The sequence below is a fragment of the Sciurus vulgaris genome (genome assembly GCF_902686455.1).
Source record: "Sciurus vulgaris genome assembly, chromosome: 6".
NCBI classification, from domain to species: Eukaryota; Metazoa; Chordata; class Mammalia; order Rodentia; family Sciuridae; genus Sciurus; species Sciurus vulgaris.
In genome coordinates, this window is record NC_136466.1 from 73,569,027 (window position 1) to 73,596,979 (window position 27,953).

The following is a 27,953-nucleotide window of genomic DNA, read 5'->3' on the forward strand; positions in this document are numbered from 1 at the left end:
TTGGAGTTGTTTCTCTTGGGATTACACCCACTTAACTCTTTTCCTTGAACTAGAGATATTTATTTTTTCAAAAGCCTAAAGGAAATCCTGAGGCTTCAGTTGCCATGTCTTGTCCTACTTTTGGCAACAGTGCTTTCCAGGAAAGCACAAGATAACTGATTTAAGGCTCTTGCTACGACTTGGATGAAAAACCTACATTTCCCAGGAGGCACCGCGAACCAACGCCCGTACTCTATTTCCCAGAGTTCCCGGGATTCGGTCGTATCAGACTGTAGCTCGCAGGCGTTGGAGACTTCGGGGCCAAGATGGCGACAGGAACGGGCAGTGAGTATCTGAGCTTCTTTTGCGTGGAAGGCTTTTGTGGAGGCGAGACAAGGCACATTTTTGCCAAACACTAAGGGAGTGGGGGGAGTGGGTTAACTGAGAGCCTAAGGTATTCAAAGACCGCACTCGACGGCTTCGTGAGGGCCAGCATTTAGGGTTTTAGACATAGAAGTACGGGCTCTTGCGTCTCAGGGAAGGAGTAGAGGTTCGAGAGAAGCAACTCAGCGAGTCTTTGTATATTAGGGGCTCTGCGGGGTAGGAGAGAAAGGCACTCTAGAAACTTGGGCGTTCAAACGAAGAACTGTGAGACATACGGTGTGGCCGGCAGCTCAGAGAGTCATTCATTTTCTGAATGGTGTTTGTGAGGCATTTGAAGTGTGATCATTTTATTTTAAATCACGAGTTTTTTCTGCTACTGGGAAATTGCGTTTCGTGAATTACAATTTTTTTTTCCGTTTCACAGAGAATGTTTTTAAGTCCGAAGGTTGGGGGAGGGGTTGAAAGAAGTAAACAAGTTTATGCTAAGAGGGAGGCGGGGCATTAGGAAGGGTGGGCGCTGGGAATCTTGGGAAATAAGCTCCGGTTCAAATTGGAATAAAGGTTTTTTTAAAAATTTATTAGTTCCTCAGCGACGCCTTAGTATTGAAGCCCTCAGTGGCATTTTACCACTGAAGGTACATCCCCAGCCCTCTTCTTTTTTTAATTTTGAGGCAGGCTCTCGCGGAATTGTCCAGGCTGGCTTCGAAATTGCCATCCTCCTGCCTCAGCCTTCCCCGTAGCAGGTCTTACAGGAAAACGCCACTGCACCCAGCCGAATGAAGTAGTCTTAAAACTGAATAATTATTTCATATTAATCTGACGTTCCCAATTTTTTAATAAAGCAGAGTTTAAAGCTGTGACATTTGAAGAAATAAAATGTTTTATAATTTACATGCAAATAATAGATAAGTCCAGTGTAGTTAATGGGAGTGGTGAAAATCAAGAGTTGGTGATTGCTTTTAAAAAAAAGTGCTGAGCTTGGTGCTGTAATCCCAGCTGTTGGGGAAGCTGAGGCAGGAGAATCACAAGTTCAAAGCTAGCCTTAGCAACTTAGCCAGGCCCTAAGCAATTTTGTGAGACCCTGTCTCAAAATAAAAAATAAAAAGGACTGGGGATGTATTTGAGTGGTTAAAAGCCCTGGCACCAAAAAAAAAAAAAAAAAAAAAAAAAATAGGCCAGAAGCAGTGGTGCAAGACTGTTATCTCTGCAACTCAGGGGTATGGGACAGGAGGATTGCAAATTTAAGGTCAGCCTCAGCAGATTAGTGAGGCCCTAAGCAACTTAGTGAGACCCTGTCTCAGAAAGTGTGTGTGTAGCTCAGTGGTAAAGAGCTCCTGGGTTCAGGGTTCAATCCCAGTTTTTAAAAAAAGAAAATTATTGATAGTAGCTTGCTTTGTTCTAGCAATTGGTATATTTTGTATTAAGCTTTTAGTTGTTCGTTTGGGACTTAAAACTCCTCAAGGGTTGTCTCTAAGCCTTGTTACTTTTCAGAACACAAGCTGCTGAGTACTGGCCCCACAGAGCCATGGTCCATCCGGGAGAAGCTGTGTTTAGCATCTTCTGTCATGAGGAGTGGAGATCAAAATTGGTAAGATAACCTAGAATGTCTCCATTCTTGGGTCTTAGAAACTTGTTAGGTCTGTCCCCCCCCACTTTGGTGGATTCTTACAGTAATATTAAGTTTTAAATAGTATTTTTTAACATTACTGAAATATTCATATACCATAAAATTACCCACTTAAAGTATACAACTGGTGTTTTAGTATGTATTTTTTTATTTATCTTTTAATTTTTTACAGACTGCATTTTGATTCATTTTACACAGATGGGGTACATTTCTATGGTTGTTCACGACATAGATTCATACCATTCGTGTAATCATACATGTACGTGATTGGGTAATGATGTCTCTCATCCCACCATTTTTCATCCCCCCCCCCCATTTCCTTCTACATAAAGTTCCCCCATTCTTCTCTCCTTCCCCACCCCTGTTTTAGTATATTCATCCATCACCACAATCTAATTTTTGAACATTTTCCTTATTTACCCCTAAAATAAATTCCTTACTCCTTAGGTTATCTATGTACTTTCTTTGCAGACTTACTAAACATTTCATTTATAATGTGTGGTATTCTGGTACTGGTGGCTGCATTTTTTTTTTTTTTTTTTTAGTGATAAAGAAAATTCATTTGTTAATTTGGGAGATAGTCATTTCTGAGATCTTCTGGTACTATCCCCAAACTTTGGATTACTTCATTCCTATGGTGGGTGTGTACTCAAGGACAGATAACTCTGCCTGGAATGGGAAGAAAGGTAATCCTGTATCCCTGAGATGAGAGCATGGAAGAGATTAGGAAGGAGCAAAGAGAGAGGAAGAGAAAGAAACTTGTTCATTTTAAAAATAAGGTGAACTGGGATGTAGCTCAGTGGCAGAGTGTCTGCCTCGCATTCGCAAAGCTGTGGGTTCGACCCTCAGTTCCAAAAAAGACAAAAAGAACCCTACCAAAAAATATATATATATAAAAAAGAACAACTCCTAAAAATAAGTTGCAGTGGTACAGCAGCAACGGCTGTATTCAAAGCATAAAGTGGAGACTGTTACTTACAATTTCTACATTCCATTTCTATGCAAAAATGGATGAGGACATCTCCACACTACTTCCTGCTAAAAGGGGTTGAAGTTGTTCCCCAACCCAAAGTCCTTGTTCTCTATCAGGTGGGGTGTTGACAGTTAAGGGCATTCAGCATCATTGTAGTCCAGAGATCCACAATTGCAGGTAGCAAGTAACTGGACAAAGCATACATAGGGTGGAAATCATGCAGATGGCCAAAGTTGTAGTGACTTTCCTGAGTTCAGTTTCCTTTTTCTCAAAATGGACCATAATGGAGAAACTGGTACTGTTAAGGGAAAGAAGGCAGGAGTTCCCCAAAGCAAAAGGAACTCTGGCAGCTGCTGGACAGTCCCTCAGTCCCTCTCTTTTCTCACAGGAATAGTTCCTCCGGTTCAACTAGAGGTAAACTCACCCATCCCCTAACTCTGCTGTAGTTGGTTCTTAACAGGTTTGCCAGCCACCTTGCATCCTCAGCCTGGAAGTGGAGAGCCAGGCCTGCCAAGGAAGCTGGAGCAGGATCTGCTGTGGGGTCCCCTTGGGGTGCCAAATTTATTGCCAAAAGCTTGGTCCTTGTCCCTGATGCCAATCTAGTAATGAGGACATGGTTTTGAGAAGAAGGAAAAAGAAGGTTTGTTGTTTTGCGAGCTTAGGAGAAACACAGAGTCATCCCAGAGGCTGTGATTCTTGGTAATGGCTTCTTAATCTGTTAACATACAGTTAACATAATAGTTTTCTGGGTTTACCAACCTGTAGCATGTATTAATGCTTCATTCCCTTTATGGCCAAATAATAGTCTGAATATACTATCATCCCTTGGTATCCACTGGAGATTGGTTCTAGGACTCACAGATACTTTAAATTATCTCTAGATTACTTGATACCAAATATAATATGAACAGTTCCCTGTATTGTTTAGGGAATGATGCCAAGAAAAAATAGTCTGTACATGTTCAGTACAGATGCAATTTTTTTTTCCCCTCCCCAAGTATGTTATTTTCAACCATGGTTTATTGAATCCAAAAATGCAGAAACCCAGGACATGGAGAGTCTACTTCTTATTCAACACTTGATGGTCATTTGGATTGTTTCCACTTTAGGGCTATTATGAGTAATGCTGCTGTGAACATTTGTGTACAAGGTTTTATGTAGACATTGTTTTGGTTCAAGTTTTCCACCCAGGTAGTGAAATCTCTGGATCATATGGTAATGGTATGTTTAACTTTTTGAAGAGCTGCCAGACTTTTTCTTTTCTCTTGTTTAAATGTTTTTCTCCAATATAGGAATTGAACTTAGAGCTTCAGGCATGGAGTGAGTCCTCTACCACTGAGCTACATCCCCAGCCCTTTTAAAATAGTTTTTTTAAGAGAGTCTGGCTAAGTTGCCCAGGCTGGCCTTGAACTTGTGATCTTCCTGCTTTAGCCTCTGGAGTAACTGGGGTTATAGGTATATGCCACCACGCCAAGCTGAATATGAATTCTAATAAAGTTTCTGGCAAGGAAAAAAACATGACACAAACTGAACAACTAGAATTGTTATCAAAACAAAGCACGAAAACTGGGCATGGTCTGTCCACACACCTGTGATGCCAGCAACTTGGGACACCGAGGTAGGAGGATTGCAAATTGGAGGCCAGCATTGGCAACTTAGTGAGACCTTGTCTCAAAATAAAAAATAAGAAAGGGCTGAGAATGTAGTTGAATGGTAGAGTGCTTCTGAGGTAAGAAAAAAGAAAGCAAAGCATGATTGTGTTAATTTTAACCATAAGCTAATCTGTACTCTGGTCAGTAAGATGCAGTTATATGGAATATTTATGGTGTATGTACTCTCCTTTATGCCCCCAGATTGAAAGACGAGTAAGACAAATTTCATTTATTCTTTTTTCAAATTAGACTTTCAATTATGACTTTTTCTTTCTAATTCCAGCAAAAATTGTTTGACACTACAAATGTTGTTCTTGGAAAGATTCCCAAGTGCCTCAGTAGAATGGCATCTCCCCAAGAAAAATATTTCTTTTTAGCACCTAGTATCTAAGGTAGGAATCCTGGATTAGGTCTACTTTTTGCCAGCTAGTCCATGCAGAATAGGTCCAGTTGCGTGTAGTTGCTCTGTAATCTTGGCCATCGTTCAGAACTGTTTTCGTCTTGTCTTTCTCTGTACCAGTTTTTTTTTTGTTGTTGTTGTTGTTGTTTAATTGCATTTCTGGGGATTGAACTGAGGGCCTTGTGCATGCTAAGTAAGCAGTCTACCACTGTGCTTTATCCCCAGCTGTGTCTCAAAAAATAAAAAGGGCTAGAGATGTAGCTCAGTGGTAAAATGCCCCTGGACTCTCTCTAGCACCAAAGAAAGAAAAAAGGAGGCAGGTAGGCAGGCAAGGTCATACCTGAAAGTTTAATTTGAAAAAGCAATAAATCAAGTGTAACCATCTGCTTTAAGTCTTTCAATTTAGGGAATTACATATATCATAAATCTGTCCAATGTAACTATACTTAATTTACCAGTAAAGAAAAAAAGAGAAATGAAAGGAGGGTATGTGTGAAAAACCCCTCTAAGCTGAGATATTTGGATTGGAGAGACTTCTTTCTAGGCCTTCTAATGTTGGGCTGTACCAGGTATGTGGGAGTTGTGGTACTGGGATTTTTTTTTTTTTTTTTCCTTGCCAGGGTTTCATTTGAATTGATGTTAGTAGGGGTATAGCTCAGTGGTAGAATACAAGAGAGACAGACCTTGGGTTCAGTCCCTAGCACCCAGTAGAAAAGAATGTTCAGTTGGATTAATGGGTTTTTTTGTGTGTATGGGGGGGTGGGGGGGACAGTGATAGGGATTGAACCTAGAGCCTCTGCACGTATTAAACAGGTGTTTTACCACTGAGGCACATCCCCAGCTCCCCCATCTTTTAACTGTTCTTGTTTTCTTTTTGTTTTGCAGTACTGGGCATTGAACCCAGGGTCAATGGTAAAGCAAATACTTTACTATTAAGCTACATTGTCAGGTTTCATTTGTTTGTTGTGGAGTTTTTCTGTTTGTTTTTAGACAGTCTTGCTAAGTTGCCCAGATTGGCCTCAGACTTAAAATTTGATTCCTGCCTCAGCCTACTGAGTAGCTGGGTTTACAGGTATGTGCCACCATGCCCACTCAACAGTTTTTAGTTGTATGATTGATATGCAGTAAATTGCACTTACTTGAAGTGTAAGCTGTAATGTTTCTAACGTATGGATACATCTGTGAGACGATTCACAGTCAAGATAATATTGACAGTGTGGACAGATAAAATTATGGTGTGTATATATATATATATACACACACACACACATATACATACACACAACGGAATAACATTGTCATAAGAAAATAAGGGAATCCTGACATTTGTGACATCTTGGATAAACCAGGAAGACATCATGTTAAGTCAAATAAGTCAGGCCCAGAGACAAATACTGCATGATCTCACTCTTGTAGGATCTGAGAAAGGTAATCTCAGAATTAGAGAGTAGAATGGTGGTTACCTGACTGGAGTGATTGAGGGTATGGTTGGGTGGAATGAGTTTAGAGTTGGTCAAAAAATACAAATTTTGAGTTATATAGGAGGAATAAATTTTGATCTGTTATATAAGATGGTGACTATAGTTCCCCCACCCCACCCCACCCCCATAGACAGAGGTTTATTTAGGAAAGTAGAGGCACCGTCAAGAAAAATGTGGGCCATCTCCTCAGGAAGAAACAGCAGCAAGTTGATGGGTGTTAATATTTATAGAGGGACTGAACTAGAGGCAGAGTCAGGGCAGAGTTACACAATTTGTTGTCAGTTTTTCCAGTGCTTGCATGTTGCCCTCATATTACTTTTTGCAGGAGGAGGTCAAGAATATGGGTTGCACTGCTCTGGAATAATCGTTTTGCATTTCAGAGATTTGTGAGCATTACTGCATTCCAATGGCTCATGGGCTTTTCTTGAGTTTGTCTTGTCTTTTCTGTATCCCAGGTTCCTGTCTGATTCTCCACTCCCATCCCCCAGACTTGGGACCCTTATTCTTAGGGTCGATGAGGGGCAAATATTTGTTTCTGTGGTTATCTCAGTCTGGCAAGGGGTAATGACCCTGCCTAACCAGGGATTTAAAATCTCTGTTTGCCTGTTGTAATGGGATTAGAGAAGAGACTAGTCTCAGTTGTTGACACAAGTAGGAATCCTCAAATTGCCATCATCTGAACCATGAAATTGTAGTGAAAGTCAGTGTCTCTGAAGTTCCTTGTATGGGCCACCAAGACATGTCTTGGGGAAAAAAGACATCTGTGAAGAAGAGTCTGAGGAGTTCCCAGAGAGAAGGGGGAACTTGACTTAGGTCCAGGGAGTTCTTGACATATATAACAGGTAAAAATTTTAGCATGTGGGGTGGGGTTGTGGCTCAGTGGTAGAGTGCTTGTCTAGCATGTGTGAGTCACTGGGTCCAGTTCTCAGCACCACATAAAAAAATAAATAAGATGTGCTTGATGATCAACAGTAAGATACCAGATCAATAGCACCATTTGAAAGTATAGCAGCTCATTCTAAAATCATAAACAACTCTGATAAAACATGTCTTATTATCCAACACTCTAAAAATAATTGTGTAAGTGTAATTCAGCATGTATTTTTATTTTTCATAAAACGTCCCATCCTTGATAATATATGGTGCATTGCTAAGAAGCAGGACAAGAGCCTTTAAATATAAATAAATAAATAAGGATATCATGTGCTTCTACAACTAAAAATATTTTTAAAAAATTTTAGCATGTGCCAGTCAAATGTAGACAGGTTTATTTAGAAAAGCAAAGCCTAGGAAAAACGTGGGTTATCTCAAGAGAAACTTTGGGATAGAGCAAGGAGTACATATTCAAGGGAGAATGCACGCTGCATCTCAGAAGCAGTCATATGCTGCCTGTAGTTAATAACAATATTATATTCTCAAGAAATGCTAAGAGTAGATATGTTCTCACTACAAAAATAACTGTGTGAACCAGGCATGGTGGTGCACACCTGTAATGTCAGCAGCCTGAGAGTCTGAGGCAGGAGGATCACAAGTTCAAAGTCAGCCTCAACAACTTAGTGAGGCCCTAAGCAACTTAGCAAGACCCCATCTCAAAAGAATTTTTAAAGGGCTGGAGATATAACTCAGTGGTTAAGTGCCCATGGGTTCGGTCCCTGATACCAAATAAATAAAATAGTTGGCTGGGGATGTAGCTCTGTGGTAGAGCATTTGCCTACCAAGTACAAGACGCTGGGTTCACTCTCCACTGCCACAAAAACAGGTTTTGAAATAGAATCCAGCCTGTACCTTTCCTCATATTTTTGTTAGAAAAATAAAGTAAGAACACTTTGTTTATAAGATTTAAAATTAAAGTGATGCATATTATCAGTGTCTTTGCCTTATTGTCCCCCATCTATCAGTGTCAGTTTCTTGTCTCTCAGCATTGATATTAATTTTTAAAAAAGGAGAAAAAAGAAAATCTGCTGTACAATAGTCATATACTAATGAAACCTCCCAGTGTTCAGTAGCCTGATGTATAAGAGGTACCTGACAATGAGCTTCAAGTCTCCAGCAGGCGTCTCAGGATGGGATTTGCCCCACCAGAAGATCGGAGCTATGGCTTCCAGGATTATCCAAGATGGCTGCTCTGGCTTCCAAATGTGTTGGCAAATGGGAGCTGCAGCTCAGGGGTGGACGTGGTCAGCTGGAGGTCCTGGAGACAGGATGTAGTTGGTCTGGCAGTGGTCCTGGAGGTCGGGTGTGTTTGGTGTGGTTGTGGGATCCAGGAGGCTGGGTGCAATCAGTTGGTCTGGGTTCCCGGTGATAGGGCACAGTCAGTTGGTCTGGGGGTCCTAGTGGCAGGGAGCAGTCAGTTGATGTGAGGGCCCCAGAGGCAGGGAGTGATTGGTTGCGCTGAGGGATCCTGGAGACGGGACTCAGTCAGTCTGGCCAGGGGTCCTACAGGACCTGGCTGTTGTCTCAAAATGGCGGCAGCCACGTGTAATCAAACCTGCAGGTACTGTGACAGTGTACTTCCAGGCAGCAGCAGGCAGCTGGTTCTCCACTGGCGGTCTGCGGTCAATCTGCTGGCAGCTGTCGGACGATCGGGAGGTGAACCTCAAGCATTGGGTGATGGATAGGGGTAAGGCAGGCGATGGACAGGCGAGAGGCAGGCAAATGGCGGATGATAGACGCCTGACAGTGAGCAATCTGCTCTCAAAAAAGGCGTCGATACGCTGGCAGATTGCAGGTGATCACAGCAGACAAATGGGGTAAAGAGCAGGAGATCGATAAGCAGCAAAAACTGCCTCACCGAGAAACAGATATCCTCTGATTGAATGTGGCGTTGTGGAGCGACAAGGAACGCAGCCTCCCTCTAGACCGCCATCTTGGATCCCGATATTAATTTTGTATACCATATTTTCTTTAGACCCTTTCCTTCTGGTTCTTGTGCGTGTGCACGCATGTGTTTTATAGGAGTCAAATCCGGAGTTGCTTTGCCACTGAGCTGTATTCTCAGCCCATTTTTAGTTTTTTGAGACTGGGTTTTGCTGAGGCTGGCCTGGAACTTACTGTCTTCAAGTTGATGGGATTGTAGGCATGGATCACCACACTTGACTGGGTCACACACACCCCCTTTTGGTGGTGGTGGCGTTGATGAGGAGTGAACCTAGGACCTGTCTGTGCTAGGAAAGTGCTGTACCACTGATCTACAGTCCTATCGCTAAACCTGCTATTCTTGTTTACCTGCTGCTTCTCCTCTTAGTACTCTATCTTGGAGGATATTCTATATCTACATTTGAAGATCTGTCTCATTCTTGCCTCTTGGTGGGTGGGGCGGTACAGGTGATTGAACTCAGGGGGGCATAAACATGGAGCTAAATCCCCAGCCCTTTTCAGTTTTTATTTTCAGACAGGTTCTCACTAAGTTGCTGAGGGTCTTGCTAAGTTGCTGAGGCTGGCCTTGAACTTCCAGTCCTCCTTCTTCAACCTTCTTAGTCACTGGTATTACGGGCATGTGACACCATACCTGGCTCCCATTTATTTACTTATTTATTTTTAACAGCTGCATGGTATTATACTTTATGACCACAGTGTGAAATAGGGCATGAAATAGCATAAAGCAAAGACTTATATACACATTTGGTATATACTGTGTGGATGAATATTTGTTAATAGTAATATAACCTTGATTATATATAGAATAAGATAAACTGAAAGTAGAGTTGCTAGATGAAAGAATATATGAATTTATAAAATTTCATAAAAAATTCAAATTGCCTTGCTCAAAGATTTTTCAGTTTACACTCCCAGTGGTAATATATGAAAGCGCCTCTTATTCTCTGTCTTAATAGAATGTGTTGTCAGATGCTTTTGATCCTTGACAGTATTCTAAAAGGTGAGAATGTCATATTTTTTTAAAATATTATTTTTGTGTACATATTTTTTAGTTGTAGGTGGACACAATACCTTTATTTTATTTTTATGTGTTGCTGAGGATTGAACCCAGGACCTCACATGCTAGGCAAGCTCTCTACCCTTGAGCCACAACCCCAGCCCCAAAATGTCATATTTTTAATTTGCACTTATCTTGTGAGTGAAGTTAAGTACCTTCATATGTTAAAATGAGTCACTTGTATTTCCTTTACTGCAAATTATTTTCCCAGTTGTCTCTTCATTAGTTGTTGCCTTTAATTTGGGGTGGGTGGTTCCATCTAAATTAGGGAGATAAGCTATTTGCCTAGTCAATGAGATGCATTTTTTCTATATTTGTAAACAGATGCCAATTAACTTTACTTTGTAGTATTTTTACTTTGTCTTTTTTTTCATTTTTTTTTTTTTTTTTTTTTTATTTGCACAATCTCAGAGTGCTGGGGATTCGAACCCGGGCCTTCCGCATGAGAGGCAGGCACTCTACGAGATGGGCTATTTGTCTGCACTTACTTTGTCTTTTTTTTGTTACTGTTTTTGAGATAGTCTTGTTAAGTTGCCCAGACTTGCCAACAGTTTGTAATCCACCTGTCCACCTGTCTGGTAGGTGGGATTTTAGGCATGCACCACCTTGCATTGTTAAGATTTTTCTTCTATGGTTCATTTTGCATCATTCTTAGAAAGCTCTTCTTCAGTCTGAGATTATAAAGTAATTGTGATTTCTTCTAGTTCTTGCATGATTGAGTTTTTAAAAATATTTTAATCTTGGATCCACTTGGGAGTTTTTCTGCTTTTGAGATGTGAGGTCTGGATCAAATTTGCTTTTTTCTTTTTTTTACTTTGGTACTGGGTATTGACCCACGGGTGCTTTACCACTGAGCTACATTCCTCAGTCCTTTTTGTTTTTTATTTTGAGGTAGTATCTTGTTTAGCTGCTCAGACTAGCCTCACATTTGTAATCCTCTTACCTTCCTCCCCTAGAGTAGTTGAGATTACAGAAGTATGCTACCTTGCTTGGCTTAAACTTTTATCTTTTTCCTGATAGCTCTTCATATAATGGTATTAAAGTAAACTTTTTATAAAGGAAAAGATACCATTATATGCCAACACAAATTTAAAAACTTTTCTGGGAATGTACTCAGTGGTTAGAGTATGTACTTAGCATGCTAGAGGGCCTGAATTCAACCTCCAGCACCACAAAATAAGGACCAAAAATAAATAAAAATGTTTTTAACACTGTGAAATATTTTAATTCCCTAGAGGTGTAGAGAATAATATATAGTACCCATGTACAAATACCTGGATTTAACAAATCTTAATAATATGATCATTTTGATCGTTTTTAGTAATTAAAATTTTTTTTCTTAAATAAACACAGTTGAAGTCCCTTTACACTCTTCCTTGATCCTACATCACACTATTTTCATTTTTGCTGATTTTCTTTTTTTATATTTACCCTACATCATTTTGGAGGGGTTGGTTGTCTTGTTTTGTTCAGGGGGAATCTTTATTTATAGTCCTAGCGATAGGACCCAGGGCCTCTTGTATTCTAGGCAAGTGCTCTACCACTGAACTATATTTCCAACCCAAAGCAGGTCTCTTAAAAAAAAAAAAAACTAATCAGCATAAAAATATTTTTCCAAATGAAAGAAATAATTTTTTGCTAGCTTTACTTTATCTAGCAAATACTATATCATCCAGAAAAACTGTTTAGCAGTGACTTTTTTTGTACCAGGGATTGAACCTAAGGGTGTACACCACTGGACCACACCCCCAGCCCTTTTTTTTAACTTTTTGAGACAGGGTTTTACTAAGTTGCTTAGGGCCTTGCTAAATTGCTGAGGCTAACCTGAACTTGCGGTCCTCCTGCCTCAGCCTCCCTAGTCACTAGAATTACAGGTGTGCATCGCCATGCTTAGCAGCAATGACTCTTTAAATGGTTTTATTTAAAATGGGGGGGGCGGTTGGGAGAAACTGGGGGTTAAACCCAATACTTTGAACATGCTACGTAAGCTGTCTTTCACTAAGCTATGCCCCACCCTTTTTACTTTGAGATAGGATTTACTAAGTTGTCCAGATAAGCATCGAATTTGTAATTCTCCTGCCTTGATCTCTGAGTGACTGGGGTTATAAGCGTGTGCCATCAGGTTCAATTCTCTAAATGTTTTTTAGGTAGTTGGCTATTTTTCATAGCCAGGTATTCTATGACTCGTGGTGTATAGCTCAGTGGTAGAATGCTGCCTAGCATACTTGAGTTCCTGGGTTTGATCCCCAGCATTGGAGAAAAACAGTAAGTAATATAACAAAGATATTCTGTAATACTTCCCATTGGCATTTTTTATTCCAAATTTTGAAACTACAAACCTTGAACTCAACATACTTCTTCTCCCCGTTTTTTTCTTGTTTTGTTTTGTTTTTGGTTTGGTGTTTAATGAGACTTCTCATTTTGCAGGGTATCAGTTAGCAGAGCAATCAAGCCCTTTGCAGAACCTGGACGCCCTCCAGACTGGTTCTCTCAAAAAGTAAGTTACTAAGTAGTTGCTTTATTATAGTCGTTGGGATTTAAAGTAGGGCTATCTATTACGTCCTGCCTTGTAAATAACAAAGCCTTTATACCATGAAGTGGGAAAATAGTTGAAAATACTTTTTTCCTTTCTCCCACTTTTCTAATCTATGTGTGCTCATTATTATAAAGTCTTCTTGTCAGTGTAGCATAACAGTTAAGAGCCTAAGTTTGAATTTTAGACAGATCTAGGTTCTTATGATTCCATCTGAAAATGTTTGACCGTGATCCTTGGTTCTGTTCTGTATGAAATAGATAAAAAAGTTGCCTTGGGAATGTTGTAAAGTTAATTGAGGTGATACATGTAAAACACTTTAGTAGAATGCTTTGCTTGTGGTAATTACTCTGTAGATGTTAGCTGTAAATCTACATTTACACTACTGGACTACTGGACTGGCTTTCCCCAAAGACACCCCAGGCCAAAAGACTTCTTTTTCTGTGTCTTGGTATTAATTATTATGAACCGATTGAATTGCAAAGTAATTTGACCTCCTATAAACTGTACACACTGCTGGGTCTGGTGATGTATGCTTATAATCTCAGCACTGGGGTATCTGAGGCAGGAGGATCATAAGTTTGAGACCAACAGCGGCAACTTAGTGAGACCCTGTCTCAAAATGGAAAGGGCTTAGGCTACAGTTGAGTGGTAGAGTACCCCTGTGTTCAATCCCCATTTCCACAGAAGAAAATAAAAGAAACCAGATACATGTTAAACATAACTCTGTTTTCCAAAACTTACTCTGATGTGTTGAAACTTGGAAAGCTTATTCCTTTGCATGATTACTGATCACATTTTTACTTTCTTCCATAGCATTGTGCTTCTCAGTACTCAGAGCTCCTAGAAACCACTGAGACACCAAAGTGAGTATAAAGCCAGATACTTTAGTCAGATCCCTTTAGTGGAAAGTGTTTACCGTGGAAATCTAGTTAATATCTATTTATTTAGGGATGGTAAAACTTATTGCAGAAGTTATCTATGACTGAGTAGTAGAGAAGACTTGAAGAGAGCAAGTAGGAGTGGAAACGAATGTTGTCTTATTCAAATATCGATTTTTTTTTTCTCCCCTGCACAGGCGCAAAAGGGGTGAAAAGGGAGAAGTGGTAGAAACTGTTGAAGATGTTATTGTTCGGAAACTGACTGCTGAAAGAGTGGAAGAACTGAAGAAAGTGATAAAGGAGACCCAGGAAAGATATAGGTACTCATCAGAGAGCTTGTCAAATGGTTTGGAAAGATAAAAGGGGCTGATTTCTGGTACTGGTTGGAATTTCTTAAATAGTATGTTTTTAAAAAACAGGTGACTAGACGGGGATAGCTCAGTTGTAGAGTGCTTTCCTAGCATGCACAAGCTCCTGAGTTTAGGAGGACCACAAAAAAGAAAGAAAAATCAGTTGAACTGGGTGTGGTGGTATATGTCTATAATCCCAGCAACTTGGGAAGCTGAGGCAGGCAGGCAGAATTCCAAGTTCAAAGCCAACCTAAGCAACTTAGTGAGACCCTGTCTGAAAATACAAAAAGGGCTAGAGAAGTGGCTCAGTGGTAAAACACCTCTGGGTTCAATCCCTAGTACCAAAAATAAAAAGAAAATAAATAAACCAGTTGACAGTTGGAAGATTGAGGTGGAACAATAATTTAAGCTCACAAGTTTGGGACCAGCCTGGACAACATAGCAAGACCCTGTTTCAAAAAGTTTCTCGTCCTGTCTGCTTTGTTTTCTTTCTACAGACGGCTAAAAAGAGATGCAGAACTAATTCAAGCAGGGCACATGGACAGCAGACTGGATGAGCTTTGCAATGACATTGCAATGTGGGTTATAATCTTCCATCTTTACTCCATTCTGTCTTACCTCTTTCCTTCCCAAATAATTTAGCTTATTTCCTCCTCCTGCCATCCCTTTAGACTTGAGACAGATTCTGAGAAAGGAAAATAGCAGTGGTTTGGTATCTGTGGGTGGGGGCTGAGGCCTTAGAAGGTGATGTGATTGAACATTTCAATCTGAGAACATATTAGCTGTAACTTAAAAGGTCTCTGGGGCTGGGATTGTGGCCTAGTGGTAGAGCGCTTGCCTAGCTTGTTGAGGCACTAGGTTTGATTCTCAGCACTGCATGTAAATAAATAAATAAAATAAAGGTCCATCAACAACTAAAATGTGTGTGTGTGTGTGTGTGTGTGTGTGTGTGTGTGTGTGTATTTTTAAGGTCTCTGTTTTGCTTGGTTGAAGAACTGGGAATTAGTATACCCATTTTGAGATTAGACTCCCTGCTTAGGCCTTGCCTCCAGCAGGACTTAGTGAACTATGGGAAGGAATTAGATAGCTGTCTACCATCTAACCCTTAAGTTTCTCTTTAGGAAAAAAAAATTAGAGGAAGAGGAGGCTGAGGTGAAGAGAAAGGCTACAGATGCTGCATACCAGGGTAAGTGGAACCTAGTGCTTCTGTTAAAGCAGTTAATTATACAGTACTGCATGCTATGACAGACTACTTTGTAAATCCAGTAGTTCAAATTTACTTGCATCCTTCTCTCTTGTTGTCTTTCTCTTTTCACCTTTTACTTTCATGCTTTTCTCTTGTCATCTTTTCTTTTTTCCATTGTTCCCTTTTTGGGGGGTGGGAACAATGGGGTTGGTGGTGGTGCTGGGGATTTGACCCAGGGCCTTGTGCATGTTCCGTATTTTATTGAGTTGATCTCTTAAGTCCTGAGAATAGGTCAATTTAGTTAAACAGTTCTGTGTCATTTCAGGATATATCATTACAGGTGTGCTCCCATCAAAGTTAGGCCTCTGTGTGGTTCAAACAAATAAGACTTTTAATAAGAGCTGTTTCCATTACACTGATAAATAAGAAATGTGTACTTTTCTGACTTCTTTTCATCCTTTCTGTATACCTCATTTTTATCATTTTCATCATGTCCCCTGAAATCTTAGCTGTTACAGAATGTTTTGGTCTTCTGATCGGCTTGCCAAAAATTTCCCTCTCTTCTCTGAAGTTTCAGTAATTTGAGTCTGTGAAGCAAACTGACATACACAGATTAACAAGGGGAAAACCATACCAGTTTATTACATACATATGCACAAGAGACTCACAATATATGATTCCTGGCCTGAGGATGTACCTCAGTGGTATAGTGCTTGCCTAGCATGTGAGACCCTGGGTTTAGTCCTTAGCACTGCTATAACAACAAAAGACTCACATTACCAAAATAAAAATAACCCTTAATGTCCAGGAAGAAACACGAAAATGGGCTCTGCTCAAATGTCCCTGGATCTCAAATTTACTTGTAGGACACAAAATCTTTTTAATAATACATTGAACATAATTGAGGTTTTAGAAATAAAAGGCCCATGAAAAGATTGAAACTAATTTAGTCATTCATTGATGATGTGAGAAACAATTTAAGCATTTTTAATTCTAGGAATATATGCTGTGAACCAGTGAGGTCTTTTCCTCTATTTATTTATTGGGGTTTTTTGGGGCAGCAGTGGGATTGAACCAAGGGGCACTTTGCCACTGAACTATATCCCCAGCTCTTTTTATTTTGAGGCAGGGCCTCACTAAGTTGCCCAGACTGATCTCAAACTTGGCAGTCCTCCTGCCTCAGCCTCCTAAGTCACTGAGATTACAGTTGTGCACCACTGTGCCCAGCCTTTCCCTCTTTTTAAAAGCAGAATCTTGGGCTGGTGACAGAGCTCTGTGGTAGAGTGCTTACCTTGCATGTGCCAGGCTGTGGGTTGGATACCCAGCACCAAAAAAGAATAATTATAAAATAAAAACAGAGTCTGTATAAGTTGCTGAAGAAGATATTGAGGAGTATATAAACTGTTTTCCCACTCCTTGGAAACTTAGAATTTGCTTATTATGAGAATTGCCATTAGGAAAAATTAGGCTAAAAATTTACTCATCTTCAGTTTCAGAAAGTTTTCTATTCCATATTAATAATGTTGCCTTAATAATGCAGCATTCCTATTTGTGCTTTGTTGTATATCAGCAGAGTACTGTCTACTTTCACTTATTTAGTCCTAAAGATTTGGACTTTGTTTAATGTTCTAGCTCGTCAAGCAGTGAAAACACCCCCTCGGAGGTTACCCACCGTGATGGTCCGCTCTCCTATAGATTCAGCCTCCCCAGGAGGTGATTATCCGCTTGGGGACTTGACTTCAACCACTATGGAAGAGGCCACCTCTGGGGTGAGTGTTATTTCCATCCATTGGACTTAATCAGCGAAGGGTGCAATAAGCCAGCAGAGAGCTGAGTGATGAGGAAACCACTTTTGGCCTAGAAGCAACTTCTTGGTCTGAACACTGAAGACTTAAACTTATCATATTCTGTACTCTAAGATAAGGACAGATCTAAAAGCATTGAGGCTTTTTTTTTTTTTTTTTTTTTTTTTTTTTTTTTTTTTTAATTTTATTTTTATTTTTACAGACTGCATTTTGATTCATTGCACACAAATGGGATACTACAACTTTTCATTTTTATGGTTGTACACGATGTAGATAGCATTGAGGCTTTTGACCTTTTTGAGAGATAGGTAAAAGACAGTCAAAGGGATTCTTTGCTAAATATCTTACCCTTATGAAATTCCTGCTGAAATAAGGGACAATTCCTTGTAAATATAATACTGGTAGCGGGAAAGGAGTTTGTAAATGGCAGGTTGGATGGAATGGTTGGGTCATTATGGGTTTGAGTCAGTAGAAGAGAAAATATTGTGGGGAAGAAAAATAGAACTAAGAGTAGGGGGTAGAGGATTCTGGGCATTTCCACTCAGAACTAATAAAATAATAGACACGTTAATCCATCCAGATTAGTAGGGAGCCTTCCATAGTTTGAGAAGTCAGATAAAGGTTCTCTGTTGTCTCTTAGGTAACCCCTGGGACTTTGCCGAGTACCCCAGTCACCTCGTTTCCTGGGATTCCTGACACCCTTCCTCCAGGCTCTGCACCCTTAGAAGCCCCCATGACCCCAGTAACAGATGATTCACCCCAGAAAAAGATGCTTGGACAGAAAGCAACTCCACCCCCCTCCCCTCTGCTGTCAGAGCTCTTGAAGAAGGGCAGCCTCCTGCCTACTAGCCCCAGACTGGTATGGAGACTTCTGTGGGTGTTTGAGAGCTGTGGTGATTTAGTACTTGGAAGGGAGTGCCTGGGACCTAAAATGTGACATAGAAAAAAAAGTTCAAAGGAGGAAGAGATGTCTTAGTTAAATGTTAATTTAAAACAATAAATAAATGCAGTAAGTTGATAGTATCCTTGGGTCCTGAGGTATCTGAGCCACAATTGTTTTGGTTTTCTCCCCCAAAGAACTCTTGACAAATAAGTTCTGAACATTAGTTTCCCTTGGGTTTTGAATTACTCTCTGTGGATAGTAAGTTTTAGTTTTCAAGAAGTTGATTGATAGTTTTGGGGGGAAGTGTTAGTGAAGGAAAGCTTGAGTGTAGCCTTCACCTCTATTCTTCCCTGTTAGGTCAGTGAGAGTGAAATGGCTGTTACTTCTGGCCATCTGAACAGTACAGGTGTCCTCCTGGAGGTAGGCGGGGTCCTTCCCATGATACATGGTGGGGAGATACAGCAAACACCCAATACTGTTGCAGCTTCCCCTGCTGCCTCGGGTAAGTCATTACTGTTCCTTTTATCTACTTCAGAGGTGTTGAATTTAGTTTCATTATTATTAAGGAATTGTTAATCCTCAGCTTAAAACACAACTACTTTTTCTAACTTTGTTTTGTAGCTGTTTTACCTGTTAAAAAACATAGTGCTTGAAATTATTAATCCATTCCATCTTCAAATTTTGACAACACTGATTAACAGAGGAATGGTAAAGTTAATAGTGAAGCTGCTTCTCTGTGGTTTGCAAAATTGTGTAAAGGTGCTGGAGATACCTGAGATAATAGAATATGGCAGAGATTTGGCTTGAATCTCAGGCCTGCTACACATTTATAATCTAATAAGTGACTTTACTATTTGAAGCTCATTTTTCTGTTTTATTAATTATGATACATATGCTTCACATGGATGTAGTGAGAATTAAAATGAGATAGACAACATAAAGCAAAAAAAAAAAAAAAGGCTTTACAAAATACCTTATAAACCTTAGATAATGGTATTTGAATCATGTTGAAGCTGGGTGGTTTTAGCATGTTGAACCTCAACAGAAGTGACAGATTTATTCAGACCACAGTTTTTTTATTTTATTCTTGGTGATTATTTAATTTTCCTCTGAGGAGAGATACCATTTTTATATATATTGTGTATTCTAGTGCTTTGGTTCATTCTTAATTTAGAATTTTCATTCATTCCTAACTTGGAAAAAGTGAGGTTAGAGAAAGTAAGACTATAGATGATGAACTTACTCAACATAGGAGTTGCTTTCATTCTTTGAGACCAAAAAATTTTTCTTGGTTGAACCTTAGAATGGCTGTTGCTTCTTGTTCATGTGCTTTCTTCTTACCTTATTTTGTATACCTCTTTGTTAGGTGCTCCCACTCTTTCCCGGCTTTTAGAAGCTGGTCCTACACAGTTCACCACACCTCTTGCTTCCTTCACTACTGTTGCCAGTGAACCTCCAGTTAAACTTGTGCCACCCCCTGTAGAGTCTGTGTCCCAGGCTACCATTGTCATGATGCCTGCGCTACCAGCACCATCCTCTGCTCCGGCTGTCTCCACTCCTGAAAATGTAGCTCCAGGTGCGTTCCTGACCCACGCCCTGAGCAGCCACTAGGACCAAAATTTCATTTTGAGCTTTAATTAAGGAAAGATAACCAGAAACAATAACTCTAATTCAGATGCTTCTGTTTTCCATAGACATGTGCCATCTTTATCCTTAGAAAAACAAAGATGTGAAAAGAGGTGGGTGGGTATTTATTTGTTGGGGGGAAATGGTTAAGTATACAAATAAAAGTAGGCTTGAGAATGTGTTCTCACCTTATTTTCTAAATAAATGGGGGAGGTCAGATATGTTTCTGACCTTACGCGTGTTACTTAACATCCGTCTATAACTCTGGTATGATCTTCAGGTCGTCACTTGGTGTCCTATAAACTGAGCTGCTTTTCTCTTTCTGTTGTTTAGTGAGTCAGTCTGACACCTGTGTTCCCATGGAAGCTGTGGGGGATCCACATACTGTGACTGTTTCCATGGATAGCAGTGAAATCTCCATGATAATTAATTCTATCAAAGAAGAGTGTTTCCGATCAGGGGTAGCAGAGGCCCCTGGAGGATCAAAGGCTCCCAGCATAGATGGGAAGGAAGATTTAGATCTGGCTGAGAAGATGGATATTGCTGTGTCTTACACAGGTGAAGAGCTGGATTTTGAGACTGTTGGAGACATCATTGCCATCATTGAGGACAAGGTAACTATTCAGCAAAGCCCCAAAGAATCTCATAGCTTCTCTCCTCTGCCTCTTTTGCTCCTCATAGTAAACAAATCTAGTGCTCCTTCTCATCTCCATCTCTGTAATCTGAAAGCCCTATGTATTAGGCGTTAGTCATCTCCCCAGCCATTCCTGTTATTATTGATATGCAAGGGACAGGTGTCTGTCCATTGGTTGTTTCCTCTACATGGAGGAGGAGAGAGAAACTGCAGGTTCACTCTCATTCAGTGCTAGCAAATTTGAGAGACTTGGGCTTCTTTCTGTGACCTCAAAAGTCTTTGTATTATGGGACAGGTAGATGATCACCCTGAAGTGCTGGATGTGGCAGCTGTGGAAGCAGCACTGTCTTTTTGTGAAGAAAATGATGATCCCCAGTCTCTGCCTGGCCCCTGGGAGCACCCAATCCAGCAGGAACGGGATAAGCCAGTACCTCTCCCTGCACCAGAGATGACAGTTAAGCAAGAGAGATTGGACTTTGAGGAAACAGAAAACAAGGGAATTCATGAACTCGTGGATATCAGGGAGTCTAGCGTTGACATCAAGATGGAACCTGCAGAACCAGAACCAGGCATTTCAGGGGCTGAAATTGTAGCTGGGGTTGTTCCAGCCGCAAGTATGGAGCCACCAGAACTCAGGAGTCAAGACTTAGATGAAGAACCCAGAAGTGCTGCAACTGGAGAGATCGCTGAAGCAGATGGTTCCAATGGGAAAGGCGATGAGATGCCACTTACAACTGTGAAGACAGAGGTAAATAGTAAGATCATGAGGTGGGAGGATGGAAAGTTATAGTTATAATAACATAGGTAAAAAGTGGGTTTTCCTGTTGAATTCCTGAGTCTTGATGTGTTTCATGTATCCATAGCCCATAAGTTGTGATCAGTGTTAAGTATACTTGTCCTGTTCCTGTTACGGTGACCATTAGAATCATATCACATTAGTAGAACTTAAAATTTCTTCTATAGTCTCATTATCATTGAAGAGTAAAATTGTGTTACCAGTACTTAAGATACTTGTTCTTTTTTTGATCTTCAGGCATCCCCTGAAAGCATGTTATCTCCATCACATGGCTCAAATCCCATTGAAGATCCTTTAGAGGCAGAGACTCAGCACAAGTTTGAAATGTCAGGTAAATAAAGAACAGAAAATCTACTCCATAACTAACTTGAAATCATTTGCTCTGTCTTCTGAGGGATTGTGGGTTGTGGGTAAGTAGAGGAGATAGAACAGGTAGGAGTGGAAAGGAAAGCTGCAGGGGATTATGGTCCATAGGAAGGGGAAGGCTGAGGTGGAAAAATCTTCAGGTAGTCTTTCTCTCCTCTGCAGACTCATTGAAAGAAGAATCAGGGACTATTTTTGGAAGCCAGATAAAGGTATTTCAGACTTTTCTTTATTCCTCTTGCTATGTGATTAGATTTCCCTATAGGACTACCTTTTTAATAAATTTTAGTGTACTCTCACAACTTTATTCTCTAAGATGAGACTGGTTAGGAGTTGCATGGGGAAAACCTGCAATGGACACTCTGGCATAGTGGGAGTACTATGGCAACATGTGCTTCCCATCTGAAAGAGTTTGTAAATATCACACAGTCCTGTCTTTACATTTAGTGCACAAATAAGCTTTGATATACCTAGAGTGATTTAGAGTAATAGGGATATCAGAGCTAGGGAGAACATAGAGGAAATCAGATTATTAATTAGACTATCCAATGAGAAATATCCAAAGTTTCCTTTTAGAGTTATTAAAGCAGTAGTTAACAGAGACTTCATATGATGTGAGCTTGCTCCATCAGATGAGACATGAAATAAAACTTTAAAAAATTTTTTTTGTATATTTTTTTATGTGGAGATGGGGATTGAACCCAGACCCTCGTGCATGCAAATGCTTTACTGCTAAGCTATCTCCCCAGCCCCCAAATAAAACTATTTTTGATAACTTTGTACCCAGGATCAGAATTCCTCTCAAGAGCAAGGGGAAAGAAGGAACACCTCTTAGCTTAGTCTTAAGTAAGTAGCTTTTTTTTTTTTTTTTTTTTTTTTTTTCCCTTTCCCCCCTCCTCCTTTTGAAAAAAGATTCTGGGTTTTATTATTAGTCCAGGTTTGAGATTACTTAGTCAGTGGCTATACGTAGATAGTAGTATAAGTAATAGAGGGCTCAGTCAAGAAGCAGTGTGAGGCCATTTCTAGAACTGATCTAACTCAAAAGGTGGATCATGTTTAATGATGCTTTGCTGGATAGCTTTGCTTGCATTTGTTGACTGGAGCACACTGTGTCTAAGGATGCCACAGGTGAGGAGGAGGAGGAGGATGGAGTCAGTGAAGCAGCCAGCCTAGAGGAACCTAAGGAAGAAGATCAAGGAGAAGGCTATTTGTCAGAAATGGATAATGAACCACCTGTAAGCGAGAGTGATGATGGCTTTAGCATACACAATGCTACCCTGCAGTCACACACACTGGCAGACTCCATCCCCAGCAGTCCTGCTTCTTCACAGTTGTAAGTATCTGAAATTCTTTTAGTCCAAGACAGTGAAGGTGAGAAGTAGAAGAGGAGAGGCTCTTTAGTCTTACTTTTTCATCTTCCCTGTCGGGGCCTGGAGCAAATAGTTGACAAAAAATAATTAGGATTTTTTTTTTTTCTTAAATGTACCTGCTAGAACTATATCTCTGTTTCAGCTCTGTCTGTAGTGAGGATCAAGAAGCTATTCAGGCCCAGAAAATCTGGAAGAAAGCCATCATGCTTGTATGGAGAGCTGCAGCTAATCATAGGTGAGTGAACCTTAGTGTCTCTTGGTACTCCTCATTGTTGGGTGACTATAAACAGTCTGAGTGGTTTTCTGTTGGACTGCTGGTGTCTGCTCCTTACCACCTTCAGTTACTTAGAGTAAGCTCCCTTTCCTATGCTTCCAGAGAATAAGTCAGTATTTCACTTTATTCTTTTTGGACAGGTATGCCAATGTTTTCCTGCAGCCTGTTACAGATGACATAGCACCTGGCTACCACAGCATTGTACAGAGGTAAGCCATAGTTCATCCAGCATACCAATTTGCTTAAATTGAAAGATATTCAGACTTAGTGAATATTTGTTCTAGATAATAAGTTCAAAGTTAACATTTTTGATGTAAAGGTAAACACATGCTAAAACTATTCTAGTAACTGGATCACTACTGATTGTCTGAAAGAAGTAACCCCCTTTATTACCTTTCTCACTGTTTATTACACAGACTGACTTTTTTGGGCTAAGTTCATGTTTTGGGATGAGGGGTTATCATTTGAATCCTGGCAGCTAAGACTGAGGGTATATAAGAGGATGTATATGGTGATAACGTTTTCAGAGATGCAGGTGAGTGTCTTCCTGCCTCCACTGCTATTTACCTCTTTTTTTTTTTTTTTTTTTTTTAAGGCCTATGGATTTGTCAACTATTAAGAAAAACATTGAAAATGGACTGATCCGCAGCACAGCTGAATTTCAACGTGACATTATGCTCATGTTTCAGAATGCTGTAATGTATAATAGTTCCGACCATGATGTCTATCACATGGCAGTAGAGATGCAAAGAGATGTCCTGGAACAAATTCAGGTACTTTGAGGCTTCTTTGTGTTTCAGCAAGGATAAAATGAAAATAATCAAGGGAAGGATTCATATTTGACAGAGAAGGGTGCTGTAGCGTTTACTTGGAATAGCCATCTAGGAACACAACATTTTGTTCTTGCCCAATTCCTGTTGATTTTCTATTGTTTGGGGAAGGAGTTATGATAGAAGATTCTTCCTTTCTTAGGCAAATAACTTTAGATTTGTTTTGTTTCTGTTTTGCAATGCTGGGGATCAATCCCAACTCATGCTAGGTGAGCATTCTACCCCTGAACTACATCCCTAGCTTGAAGTTTTTAATAAAATTTCTTCAAAATGGTGAATGTATTTTTTAAATCACATCAACTACCTGGCATGTATATGCACAACAAAAAGAGAATTTCTTCTCTATTCCTTTTTATCACAGATAACCTACTTTTATCCTACAGTTGTATAACCAGGCATCCTTTGGGAAATTGACCTTGAAGGAATGTCGTATCTTGCAGTATCTGCCAAATTACTTTAATTGTCAAATTTTCTTTGGTTCATCCTATTTTTTATTCTTTTTTTCATTCTTAGAGGGTAGAGCTCTTTGGTTTTGTTCTGTTTTTGAGAATAGAGATTTTGATCCTATTATTATAAACCTGTATTAAAGGAATAAAAGACATTTGACATTTTCAGTTTCTTTAGAATACCTATTACAACTGGAATTAAAAACTAATGTGTAAACTTCCAATGAGGCAAAAAGTTTTTATTGCTGGGTGCAGTGCCACATGCTTATAATCCTAGCTACTTGGGAGGCTGAGGCATGGGGGTTGCAAATTTGAGGTAAACTTCAGCAACTTAGTGAGACTGCCTCAAAAAAATAAAAAGGACTGGAGATGCAACTCAGTGGTAAAGCACCCCTAAATTCAAACAAAGCAAACAAAGCTTAAAGTCTCTTAATTCTTTCCTACTATATTAGGTCCCTGGCCAACCCTCTTTCTTTTCCCTATAGCAATTCTTGGCCACACAGTTGATTATGCAAACATCTGAGTCTGGAATCAGTGCTAAAAGTCTTCGAGGAAGAGATTCTACTCGAAAACAAGATGCTTCAGAGAAGGTGAGGAGACCAGAAAAGCACCTATTCACCAGTGTTTCAGTGCTAAGTCTAAAGTATCCGAAGAACCTTATGTTAGTACTTGGTATTGCCAAGCTCCTGCATTCTAATGGTTTTCAGAAGCATGGCTCATAGAATGGTAGTTGTTTGCTCCCGTTCAAACATTGGAAGAAATCTGCTGTTAACTGAGAGGCCCAGTAACATGGGAGAAATTTTGAGCTGAGTGAATGAAATATTTCTTTCGGGAGAGTACTCTCAAGCGGGGGGAATTGACCTAGCTTGCAGCAGTTAGGGACCGTCAATTCCTGTTCCACAGTCATGATGACTAGATTGCTTTTTTTTTTAGATCTCTTTCCTCTTGTTCTTGGGTTTTTAAATTTTGTCTTTGTGTGTATGGTGCTTGTGTCTCTGTCCTGAAGTTTGGGGTGCTTGTGGCTGAGAGTTTCCGTGGAACCTGATCAGTGTTTGTTTGTCCTCTAACAGGACAGTGTCCCCATGGGCTCTCCTGCCTTCCTTCTCTCTCTCTTTGTAAGTATTGAATGGCTGCAAAGGGTGGTGTTGCCAGAAAGGTTCTCAGCTCCTGCTGGGGGTGGGAGGCAGAGGGAAGTCCAACATGTAGACTGTGGCAATGTCTTGAACTTCTGTTTATTTAGGTCATTAAATAAGAAACTGTCTTTTCTTCTGCATTTCTGTCTTGCATGTGTGTGTGTGTGGGCTGGGTAGGGAATATCAATGGTATCACTAAGGTATTCTTGGGGTAAGGACCTAGGATGCACCTTCTCATTTTTTGACTCCACCATTTACTAATTCTTTACTTACAAATAGAAGATTGCTCAGAGCAATCTTAATTGTGTTCTTTATACTGGCAGATATTTAGCACATACTTTCCTCCTTTCTCCTAAAATAAATTTTTAAGACTAATCCCTGATACACAAACACTCAGTAAAACTTAAGCTAAAGATCTCAGTAATAATGACCACTATAAACAGTAGTTACTGGTGGAATTAGAGGTAAGCTTAGTAGAACTGGCCTAAAGACTTTTATTCTTTACCTCCATGAATTAAATGATTCTCTGACTCTGTGTGGTTCATTATAGAGCATGAGGCATACTGTATTGGAAGGGCATCAGGCTTAAAAACTATATGGTGTTAAAATCATTGTATAATTTCTTGGGGCCTTGTTTTCCTCCTGTGTGATATAACTAATATATAATGAGGTACCTGTCCAGCCTACCTCACAGGGTTGTTGTGAGGATAAAATGAGAATGATAATTATGAAACTGGCTTTAAAAAAATTAAAGTGTGTATACAAATGCAAGGTGGTATTTTTGTTATTACAAAAGTTGCCTCAGAGGCAACTTAGGTTCATGAGCTCAAAATATTTTAAAATCCTTGCATATTAGAAATGTAAAAATGGTCTGACCCAGCAAAAGTGTTCACTAGTTCATCTTGCCTACAGGCCTTTCAGCCTGTACCACAGACAGAACACTATGGTCTCCGTTCTTTCTTACTGGCCTGCAACAGTGACTCTGGATCCCCAAGCAGTTGGCTGGCTATTGCAAGGCTGGTTAATAGGATCTTTTATCTATTGAAGACAGCAAAGTATTGCACAAGAGGAAGGAGCTGGGCTGCAGGGAGAGAGCAGCAGATGGAAAGAAGCCTGATTGTCCTGATCTCATGGAAAACAACTGTCAGGAGGTGCTAGGGAACTAGTGCCAGGGTCAGTCTGCAGGAAAGGCCTTTCTTATAGGGACCAACAGCTGGACAGGTATGTTAGCCAAGAACCTCACTATCCAATTCCCTTTCAAACTTTCCCACCTTTAGTTTACTCTTCCTGTTCCTTTGCACATGATTTGGGCCTGGGTGGGATGACTAATAGTCATTCTGTGGGACCCCAGGTGAATTCCAAGGACCTCTGTGATGGTCATGATCCAAGATACTCTGTCCTACATTTCCTCTCACAGACTACCAGGTGTTCTTTTAGCTACTCTGTGGGAAGACAGAAATGTGCCCCCTCATCCCTCTGGAGTTTTGTGCTGATTTTTTTTCCTCTCCCCCACTAAACCAAATCCCTGCATTCCTGTTGCATCTTGTCACAGTTCCTAACCAACTCATTCATACTCTCTTTCTTTCTCTGCTATCATCTAGGATGGGGGAACCAGGGGACGCCGCTGTGCCATTGAAGCAGACATGAAGATGAAAAAGTGAAGCCTCAAGAGTATTCTCTTTGAACTAAACCTGAAATTGAAGTAAACAAGATGGAGCTTGGGCTTGTGGGCCCTGTTCCAGAAGTGGGAATTACAGAAGAAGAGGCGCCTGGGCCATGTAACATGAGCTGGGAAAATCTCTCTCAGAGAGTTGGAGTAGCACATTTGCCTGTTTTAGGGCAAAAAGTATGGGCTGTGTTAATGCCCTTGTGTAGCTAGCAGATTGTAGCTAGTTTGTACTGTCTTGTGAAGTGTACAGACTTTTTAAAAATAAATCTGTGAAGTGTGTGTGTGTATACAATAAAATGAAAAAAAAAATCTAGCCTTTGGTGTGTCCTTTGTGTGTGTGTGTGTGTGTGTGAAGCTTGTGGTTTCTTCTATATTATCACTGTTTAATCATTTGTGAAAATGAGATTGAGGGAGGAAAGTGGTCTTTTAATATGAGCTGCCTGCTGCAGCCAAGAGAAGGTAAGTAACCAAGATCAAATAATAATGCTTTAAAGTATTGTGTGATAAGGACTATTCTTACACAGCTTTTCTTAAGTGTTGGGAAAATTAAGGGTTATCAGAGTTCTGTTTTGGCGGTTGCTTAAAGATTAAAAGTGTAAACATAGGTAGCATTGACCTTTATCTCAGTAACATTGTGTCATTTAACACTTCACAGATGTTTCCAGGGTATTACCATTTTCTTATGTCTGTGGGTAGAACTCTTGTGTACAGAGAGCTTATTTTGTTTTATATTTTTTTAAGACA

At 40.1% G+C, this 27,953-nt stretch overlaps 1 protein-coding gene across 3 annotated transcripts; it reads left to right on the plus strand.

Moving 5' to 3' along the window:
* Nucleotides 1-80: 80 nt before the first annotated feature.
* BRD8 (bromodomain containing 8) lies at nucleotides 81-27,522 on the plus strand. 3 transcript variants are annotated; one of them, XM_079144679.1, is made up of 22 exons: nucleotides 84-324; nucleotides 1,855-1,951; nucleotides 12,858-12,927; nucleotides 13,780-13,829; nucleotides 14,042-14,164; nucleotides 14,692-14,772; nucleotides 15,316-15,380; nucleotides 17,013-17,149; nucleotides 17,826-18,044; nucleotides 18,426-18,570; nucleotides 19,435-19,644; nucleotides 20,028-20,308; nucleotides 20,624-21,076; nucleotides 21,362-21,455; nucleotides 21,653-21,699; nucleotides 22,606-22,820; nucleotides 23,000-23,092; nucleotides 23,272-23,340; nucleotides 23,727-23,904; nucleotides 24,893-24,997; nucleotides 25,478-25,522; nucleotides 27,142-27,521. In XM_079144679.1, the coding sequence occupies exons 1-22, from the start codon at nucleotides 306-308 to the stop codon at nucleotides 27,199-27,201; spliced, it is 2,856 nt and encodes a 951-aa protein (XP_079000805.1). In that variant the 5' UTR covers nucleotides 84-305; the 3' UTR covers nucleotides 27,202-27,521. The 3 variants fall into 3 exon arrangements, with proteins under 3 accessions (XP_079000806.1, XP_079000805.1, XP_079000807.1); XM_079144680.1 differs by lacking the exon at nucleotides 25,478-25,522 and having other exon boundaries at nucleotides 81-324; nucleotides 27,142-27,522; XM_079144681.1 differs by lacking the exon at nucleotides 17,826-18,044.
* The last annotated feature ends 431 nt before the right edge of the window (nucleotides 27,523-27,953 follow it).

Excerpts from the sequence above, each read along its gene's own strand:
- BRD8 (XM_079144679.1), top strand. Across the intron at positions 23,341-23,726 it reads TACCACAGCATTGTACAGAG|GCCTATGGATTTGTCAACTA; the intron begins GTAAGCCATAGT and ends TTTTTTTTTAAG. Across the intron at positions 24,998-25,477 it reads AACAAGATGCTTCAGAGAAG|GACAGTGTCCCCATGGGCTC; the intron begins GTGAGGAGACCA and ends GTCCTCTAACAG.